At 37.2% G+C, this 9,617-nt stretch overlaps 1 protein-coding gene across 2 annotated transcripts in view; it reads right to left on the bottom strand.

Moving 5' to 3' along the window:
• Positions 1-364: 364 nt before the first annotated feature.
• LOC106961303 (retinal guanylyl cyclase 2-like) overlaps positions 365-9,617 on the bottom strand; it is an 18,018-nt gene continuing 8,765 nt past the window's right edge. For both annotated transcript variants that reach the window (XM_015054929.1, XM_015054930.1), the window contains exons 14-25: positions 8,444-8,620; positions 7,046-7,199; positions 5,508-5,651; positions 5,246-5,394; positions 4,522-4,685; positions 4,019-4,142; positions 3,881-3,949; positions 3,546-3,720; positions 2,726-2,824; positions 980-1,065; positions 774-859; positions 365-509 (exon numbers count right to left, since the gene is read on the bottom strand). In XM_015054929.1, coding sequence (XP_014910415.1) covers positions 422-509; positions 774-859; positions 980-1,065; positions 2,726-2,824; positions 3,546-3,720; positions 3,881-3,949; positions 4,019-4,142; positions 4,522-4,685; positions 5,246-5,394; positions 5,508-5,651; positions 7,046-7,199; positions 8,444-8,620 — 1,515 coding nt within the window. In that variant the 3' untranslated portion in view covers positions 365-421. The remainder of the gene's footprint in view (positions 510-773; positions 860-979; positions 1,066-2,725; positions 2,825-3,545; positions 3,721-3,880; positions 3,950-4,018; positions 4,143-4,521; positions 4,686-5,245; positions 5,395-5,507; positions 5,652-7,045; positions 7,200-8,443; positions 8,621-9,617) is intronic.

The raw sequence follows: 9,617 nt of genomic DNA, 5'->3' as shown, positions 1-9,617 counted from the left end.
ATAATTGAAGCTGCGCATTGACTCTAGTTCGCTCCTCTTTAAGTCCAAAGATAATAACTTCAGTTTTGTTTCTGTTCAGCTGGAGAAAGTTCATGAGAAAGCTGGAGAAATTCATGTAAAGCACTTTGAATTGCCTTGTTGCTGAAAATGTGCAATATAAATAAAATTACCTTACCTTACCATTTACAACAAGACATTTTCCCATATTATAAGTGAAATAATGTGGAAATTGAACTAGTAATTTTTTTCCGATAAATGTTAAAGAGTTATTGAAAAAAAACAAACTCCTATTTCTTTCAGAAAAGTTACTTTTAAGTTAGTTTTGTCTTATTTCAAGATATTTTCACTGGAAATCAGACCAAAAATATCTGGTAAGATTTTGTGTTTTTGCAGACAGTTACATAAAACAAAACTTTGCTGTCTATTTTTTAATTTTGTTCTGTCGGTCGAGAAACTTTTGTCGTCTTTCGACAGGAATCTCATCGAGGCTTATGCCGTGATTACTGGCCCTGGGAAGAACAATGAAACAGGTCAGATGTTCAACCACAATTACTTGGATTTTTACATTTGTTTTCATTAAAATTGTAATAATTACCAATAGCATTCTTAATAATATTGCCTAATAACTAATGATAATAAGTATAATAAGTCAGTAAGAATCAATGTGATTAAAAAAAAATTATGTTCATGACTAAGATTAGAATGTATCAGTTTTTTTTTTTTGTCAATTCAGCAAATACATAAAGATTGTTCCATATGTCGTGTGTTCTTACCCTCCAGCAAGATCGGGGGGAAGAGGAAGAGGTTTGTTGAAACCCTCTCGACCCATCAGCCAGTATGTGTCCTCTGTGCCCTTTACCTTCAAAACACAGGCGTGTACAAGGAAATCACTGCATTGCTGGGCAAACAGCAGACTTCTTCAAAAGAATGAATTAAATCCAACTTTTGTCACAGCAAATATCTAAGCAGGCGGGTATACCTGTGCCTTTCTGGTGTCTATGAGGTATCCCACTTTCAGACTGGTCAGAACCTTGACTGTACTGAGGCTGATATGGATCCTGTAAGCTGAAAAAACCCCACAAGTATAAAGCAAGTTGTGTTAAGCTTTATACTAGAAATGGTAGAGCTTGGTAAACTGGATTTTACTACAAATGGCAGAGGAGACAAAAGAAGGCAGGCTTAAGATTCAGAAACTGCCTCTGGCAGCAAAACAGGACAGACAGTCCAACAGAAAAAATTGTGACCTTGACAATCGGAAGCAAGACTAAACTGTCCCATAACAATGAGAAAGATAACAAGTGGTGAAGGTTTTCACAGAGTGGCGTAACAACAAAAATCTGCTTCTGAATGTGGACCAGTCTAAGCAACTGGTGATCGCCTTGAGGAGGAAACAATCACGTTAAACACACTCTTTGTCAATAAGTAGAGGGGCGTCCAGCACAGATATTCCTGGGAATTCATGTGACGAAGGATCTGTCCTGGTCTGCGTACAATCCTCTGGTTAAGATCTCTTTTTGAGGAGGGTGAGAAGCAGGTTGTGTCTGAAGTTGCATTTTCATTACTAATGTGAGCAAATCTTTGTCGAGGTTCTGCTAATGTAAAAAAAAACAACAACACAATTTTGCATTGGCGGCGTTTCCATTAAACAAGAAAAGAAATTATAATCACATGTGAATGAGCCATTGAGTCATTGAGAAACATAGCAGCAACGGATGGAAACAGTTATATGAGATATATTCATAATTCAAAAGAGCTATAGATTCAGCACTTTGGAATGACACACAACCTTTTTTGAACTGTGTGGTGCAGTGAGAGCTCTGGTGGAGCCAGCTGCCTGAAAAAACAAAAACAAACCATCACCCTACCACTTCCTGTCATTGTCTTCATCGTTTCTGTCAGTAGTAATGTACAGCTGTTGATTATGTGACTTGTGTGATGTGAGAAAGTGTTTCCATTGCAATTCTGCAAAATACATCTATTCTGATACGGAAACCCCCCCACCTCATCCTAGTGCAAAAACATTTGAGCACAAAACAGGAGTTTTTTTTGTTTTTTTTTTTAAATTGGTGTTTCCATTAAACAGGTTTAATTTTGTAATTTAAATTTGCCCGGTTTTATGGCTAATGGAAACACAGCTTGAGAGCAGACTAAAATGCAGATGGAAGAGGTTTTCTGGAAGTTTCTTTCCAACCACCACAATACAGAAATAGATTTATTAATTAAACTGCACTGACATTACTTTAAATATGTTTTTTGTGAGCTGAGAAACTGAAATTCAGGTCTGCATTGTGACTTGAGGTAATGCTAAATCTTGAATCTGAATTAGGATAATCTGCAGAAATTTTGGTTAGTAATTAATATTTCTTTCTGTCAAGAAATGCATGTAGGGTCCACATTGTCATTAATGAGTGGAGAACTGATCAAATACAGTGTGTCATTTTGCTGTAATGTAAAAACATTACAGCAAAATGACTACTGAAAAATAGATCAATAGGATAGAGTTAATAATTGATTCGTGTACAGGAATTCATGCAGTTCGTCATATTGAAGAAATCTGTAAATCAAACAAAACAAAATCTATATCTTTATTTCCTTGTTTTGGGAATATTAACAACAAAGTTTTATTGTATTGTAAGTGATCAGGAAAGGAGAGATAATATAATTATCAAATTTTTTAGATTGTTTTTTGAGCCGTTCCATGGAACCATGGTATGTTCATACTTACGCAGGCCGCTGGCTTCCATGTGGGAGGCTGTGGTCACCGTGTCTCCAAACAGACAGTACCTGGGCATGGTCAGTCCCACCACACCTGCAACCACCGGTCCTGAACACACCCAACATGAGAGACGCTTCTTGAGAAATACTTCATTCTTGTTTTTGGGTACACCATTATGGTCTCTCACATACAGTCTCTTATAGCATGAAGGAAAGGTTTGAGAATTTAAAGCTTGATTATTACAGGATGGCTTTAAAGGGACAGTATTATGTATTTTTCAGGCACTTGGTCCCATTTTATAGCACAGTCAAGTAACCATGTAAAAAGTAAAATGATTTTAACTTTGCAATTTAATGCATTGAAAATGGGTCTCTGTCTCTTTAAAAACTCCTTCTCTTTCTGAAAGTCCGCCTTCAGGAAGTCATCATAACATGGCTCCTCTATTAAATCTGCAACAATGTTTTTACCAGGGTTACTTTGAGAAGTAGTTCATACAATGAACTCAGCTGATGACCAGGTGCTTGTCAATTGCTGCCACTAGTCTGAAGGAGCTGAGTGTGGAGTTGTGGGGGAAGGGCTGCTCTATGAGGGGGAGATTGGAAATGGCAGCTCAGGGGAAGAGTTTCAAAGGTTGCGCTAGATTAAATGGTTGCCATGGAGATTACAGGATTTCTCAAATATGCATCAAAGAATCAAAGTAACACTCCAGGTATGTTTTTGATGAAGCAATAACTTTATAACATGATGTAAAGCTCAAAAAAGTCCATTTTAAATAGCACTGCCCCTTTAAATAAAAGTGGTTGTAACAGTTTAAAAGGTGATGCTGTACCTGAGTGCAGTCCAATGCGTATTTTCACTTTGATTTCTGGCATGTGTTTGATCTTAAATGCTCCTATTGAATGAAGGATGTCAAGCGACATGTTTGACACTTCAGCTGCGTGGCGATTCCCATTTCTGTTAGGAACCCCTGAAGCCACCATGTAAGCATCCCCAATAGTCTCTACCTGAACATAAACACATCATCACAGTTAGTTAGTTATTTAAGTTAATTAAAACAGTGCAGAAGAGCAATCCTCTTTGTCTTTTCAAAGGGAGATTTACTCTACCAAATCTTGTCTGGTGTGATGAGTGAATAGAAATAGATTTATAGCTGAAGGTGCTTACTTTGTAGACATCATGAGTAGCGATGATGGCATCAAACATGGTGTAAAGGTCATTAAGCAAGTCGACCACCTTCAAAAACACAATTTCAGTTAAACAGTCAAAATTGTCAAAACTAGCGGTTACTTCAGCCATTTTCACCTCAATGGGTTCACTTAGAGCTGAGATGGTTGTAAATCCGACGATGTCGCTGAAGTACAGTGTGCAGTCTGAGTAGTGTTCAGGCTGGACAGGCTTCCCCTTCTTCAAGGCCTGAGCCACAGATCTGAAACATCCAGTGATACACGGCTTAACACATGTCAACATATGATAGGTACAGACACTACAAAGAAATCTCCTTTCATTGGAGTGGCATATGGAAAGACAATAATATGAATGAAATATTGTAATTTCATTTCACAAGCATAAAGGAATGGATGGATAAAAAAAATAAAAAAAACAAAATATAATAAAATGCAACTGAAAGATTATAAGCACAGATTTATTAATATCTTTAAAATGATATTGGCACCGATGGAAACATTTAACATCAATTTTAGTGGGGAGGCAAACGTCACTCAGGCAGGTCAGGTTCATTGTATGAAAGATCAGCATGTCAGTTTTATATGAGTGTGTATTAATATTTCTCATGAACCCAGTCTTACTTTGGTAAAAGCTGTCCAATTAATTTATCCGTTTTGGTCCTCTCAACCTCCAGCTCATCTGTTCGCTCCCTGATCAGATCCTCCAGGTTGGAGCTGTACTGCTCCAGCATCCGCAGCATGGAGTCAATGATGTTAGCCTTCTTCCCTCTGCTGATGCCCCGGAACTAAAAACAGAGCAACCATAGACACTTACCGAAGGCTGCATATTGTCCCAGCTGTACATTTTTAAAGAGCTTTTTTTATTGGGGCTATTTATAGCTGTATCTTGTCCATAAAATTTTTCTAAATGCTATTTATGTAAGTATTTTAGGAAATTATTTAATTGTTACTTCAGCCACAAAGGTTTTAGGAAACAAATAAGTTAAGACAAACGTTGAATGTTGTTAATTGTCTTCACTTTCTGAACACAAGGTTACAGAAAGAGCAGAAGTTTTTAAAGAGACAGAGGCCCAATTTCAAGGTGTTAAGCAAAGTAAACAAACTACAAAGTAAAATTTATTTTAAGTCATATCTGGTATATATTGCACTTTTATAACGTAGTTACTGAAGTTAACGTAGTTACTTGAATGAGCTATAAAATGGCACTATGTGGCTGGGAAAACACAAAACACTGCTCCTTTAAAATAAATCTAGAGACTATGAAGATTTTAGATACAATTAATTGAACTGAATGAAGGCGATTATGTACTGAGATGTTCAGCTCCCCAAACAAGCATCCTCTCACCTGCTTAAAAATTTCATCAAAGTTGGGCCGCTTGCTTGGATCTTCGTTCCAACATTCATTCATCAGATTGAGACACTCAGCAGGAGCTTCATCCACTGAAACAAGAGGCCTGCAGAGAGGAGGGGGCTTCTTCAGACGCTCCACAATCTCTGATCGTTCCACAGGCAGAGAGAGAGAAGGTGGGATGATTAGACACACAAATGGTTGCTGGGACTGAGGTTTGTCAGACCAACAAGTTTGTAGACAGGATAAGCATTCTTACCCTGAGCAGGCATGTCCATCATGGCGTAGGGAAGTGTCCGTGAGATCACTTCCTGTATGATGATGGAAAAACTAAAGACATCTCCTGCAAAAGAACCGGCTTGTTCTGAGTTCCTCAGAAGTTCAGGAGCTGTCCACAGAAGATCTAAGAAGAAATATATATATATACATATATTTTTTAAAAAAAAGCTTGGCTAACATCATATTTACACACTTTGCTGTGAACAGCAGTAAGATGTTAGACTGGCAATCAGCTTCTTAAACCACTTCTCAAAAACTGAGAAGAAAATTATGAAAATACAAGCAAAGGGCCAACTACATGATGAGGATGCCAGATGTTATCATCCTTTCTTCCTGTCAGTCAATCCAGTGGCTTTGTCAGTGACTGACCAATGAGCGATCACAACTTGCTCTAAAGTAAACAGCCCTTACTTGGAGGAACTGAACTTCCAACAGAAATTAAAAAAGTAAAATCAATGAATTCTATGTGTTAATCTGCTAACTAATTGACTTCTGACCCCAGCTGAAGGTTTGAAGATGGTCTTAGCACTCTTAGTATTTTCTTGACTACAACATGTTCTACTGGTCTGGTTTGACAACCAGAGTATACTATAGGTGACCCTAAAATTAATTCCAAATGTTTTCACAATAATTTTTCTTTTATTCATTTTTCCACCATTTTGTGTAGTTTAATCTCAATACAATTCACTTTGAATCATCTAGTTTATATTAGTTCATATTAAAGAGCTGGTAATCAAAATAATAATAAAAAAAATTGTTAAATTTCTTATCTTCAGCTCACTGTAATCCAAATGAATTTGTAAGGCTGGTAGTGCAAGATTGTAAATAATAAAAACAAATCCAATAAGGCCACAATTTTTGTATTTTTTATTTTTAACAGAACTTCACATTTTCTCTTCTTTAATAAACTATTTGGCACATTCCCAGTCTGCCACGTCAGGATCCCGTCACTGTTAGTTAAGACCCAAAAACAGCAAGAAAGACCCGACAAAAGAGCAGCTTCCACACCAACACCATGACACAGTGACGCCTCAGAAAACACTAATAAAGCAGCAATATAATGAAAAAAAAAACACTTTGTTCTTGTATTCATTATAACTACATTCATGTTCATATTTGATGAGACTGTGGAACGTTAACTTTTACTTTGGTATTTTGCAGCTCTTTTACTAGAAATATTTTGCTTTTGTTTTTTTGATTTTGCAAATCTACAGTCAGAATTACAACACCATGTTTGCTTGATTATATTCCACTTTCTGAGGTGTGATATATGTGCTAGTGGGTGTGTGTGTGCAAGGTTTGTAAACTCTGACTTTCAACCACTTACAAGAACCATTTTAAAAAATCATCCTAATGGGAGTAAACACGCAAAATAAAGAAATATACATACATATATATAACATTGAAATGGTTGTGAAAAAAGGACATCACTCCCATTTTGTTTATGCATAGTTAAGTAACTGGTACAATTGTCAAATTTTTAGCAGGTAGAGTGTAATTCTGGTAATTCTGTTTTACCTTGTGGATCGTCAGACAGACTGACACCTTGAGACTGAAGGATCATGGGTAGGCCATAGTCTGTGATTTTCAACACAAATCGACCGTCCACTAAGCAATTAGTGGACTTGAGGCGACTGTGAGTCAACCCTCGCAGATGAAGATACTTCATTCCCTGGAACATGAAGACAGCAACCTGGTCACACAGAGCTAGATAATCTGTCGGTTTCAGAGAACGAATGCAAAATAGCTGACTCGCTTAAAAGGTGATTGAAATTAATAACTAAACAAACAAGAAGTTTGGTTCTTAGTTTTGATAGAGAGGGAAAGATACAAATTCTATTTATCAATCTATGCACAGTTAAGAAGTTTACATACACTGAGTAAAAAGGAATTACTTATATTTGATAAATGCCACAATAATGAGAGAAACAATATGTCAAACATTTATTTATTAATGTCTTCAGAAGCTTCCATTTATTTTCTCAGGATTTGGCAGCATTACAATAAACTGAATGGATGAAGCAGCAGACTGCTGTTATGGTCTTTGTGTATTTGGCTTTTGGATTTTATCTTACAAGTTCCTTGCTTATATGGTTTCTTCATTTTTAACTTTCATTTGTGCCTTTTGACTTAGATTCTTTGGATTATTGTTTTACTCTTGGTTAATTTAAGGACTTGCATTGGAAAACATTTCCAGAATGAAATATCATATTGAAAACATGTTCAAGCCATTTCCCTATCCTGTTCACTAATAAGATGTCGGGACTTTTTATTTTAATTAGACTGTCCTTGTCTGTGTTCCCATTGACCATAAAATTGTGCAATTTGACATGTTGACTATAAATTTGGTTTATGTTAACTTAGCAATTCTGAGTTTGTTGAATAAAAAGTTTAGATGCTGGGATGATAAAATTGGTTTATCTCGAAAACTGCAATGTGAACACTTTCTTCGTGTCACATGGGTCACATGATCAACAACCGGATGTTGCTGCTGGCGCAAACCGTTAAGAAGATGACAGAAAATGGTAGTAGGATGGTGGCGCGGCATGTTTTTAATGACTTATTCATGTGTGATTTTAATTGGGTTTCTTATTTAATTGCGAATTTTTTTTTGGTGGAATATTGAGAAAGTTTTGTGCACATTTGGAACGGGAACACAGCTGGTCACATGAATACTTGCATTTGAGGAGCGGGACAATTATTTTGAGCAAGTGACTCCAAGACCAGGTGTTACAGTTTGCACTCATTGTTAGGAGAAAATCACGGCCTGTTGAGCAAATACTGAGGCTGATATGAGAAATGCATCAAAGCGCCTGAAAAAAAAAGTAACTTTAAGCTTGGACACAACTTTTGATTCGATTCAGTGGGACGTTGTGTCAGAAGATTTAAGGTGTATTGAAGTGATCTGAGGAGAACCTTAATGAGGTCCATGAGCAGCGATGACTTGAACATCCAGTCCAGCCTGACGTCGCTGTCGGCCAGCAGGTCTGCCAGGCTGCCCCGAGGACAGTGCTCCACCACCAGGGCCAGGATCCCTGAATCCACAAACAAACCCAGGTACAGATTCAGGTTCTCATGGCGCATCTCCCTCAGCTGGAAACAAACACAGACAGAGCCATGTTGAAACAGTCAACATACTTTCAATAACTGAAATGTCATGAAATGAAATAAGTTGATGAGTACTTTGCTGGGAACAACAACTATTTTTGACTTGTCCGCTTATCAGAGAGTCCAGCTGAGAGTCACTGATATGAGTATCAGTAACTCTCTGCTGATACTCTCAGCTCCAGTAGCATTCATAAGGTTGAAGATTCAGTTTGACAAAGTCGGTCCTCTGATTGTTTTGTTGTCAAGCAAATTTATTGAGGAATCAGACATGAAAATTGAAACATCAGCAATACAAATGTGTCCTCTTTTTGTATGTGAACATAAAACAAAAAGACAATACAAAAACAAAACAGAAGTGACATAAATAAACAGGGACATTCTCAAGACCCACCCACCGCCCCTTTCCCTAGGACTTACATCTTATCACACCGAGAATCAAATCAATCCTCTTCAAATAGAGTTATCAATATATTGTCGAAGGGATTGCCAAGTTCTATTGAATCGCTTTAACTTATTTGCGAATGAGAGCCGAATTCTTTCCAGATGAGAGAGCCTTACCAGTTCCTCCAGCCACAATTTAACCGATGGAACCTCTGATTTTTTTCCCAGGACATCAACACTAGCTTTTTTCCTATGATAAAGGCATAAGATAATAATTGTTGTTGGTATTTATTAAATTGCGAAAGCTGAACAGAAGCTCCGAGTACAATCCTCTGATTGTTTTTAAACTGCTTATACCTGACTGATACATTTCAATTAGACTTAACTTGTATGTTAAGCTCTTTATTTTGCTCTGTGTTAAAGTAGTCAGGCCATGTCAGTAGGAACTCAGCTTTGGATGATCTTCAGGCATTTGGATTGTGTGTGCGTGTGTGTGAGTGCGTGAGTGCATGTGTGTGTGTGTGTGTGTGTGTAGGTTTGTTTATTAGCTATTTGTCAGTCTTATCCATCTGCTGTGTGATCGGTGTGTGATGTTTTTATA

This window comes from Poecilia latipinna, unplaced genomic scaffold, assembly GCF_001443285.1.
Source record: "Poecilia latipinna isolate Pla-1442-1.1 unplaced genomic scaffold, P_latipinna-1.0 Scaffold1286, whole genome shotgun sequence".
In the NCBI taxonomy this organism is placed as follows: Eukaryota; Metazoa; Chordata; class Actinopteri; order Cyprinodontiformes; family Poeciliidae; genus Poecilia; species Poecilia latipinna.
This window is presented reverse-complemented; position numbering and strand designations above follow the sequence as displayed.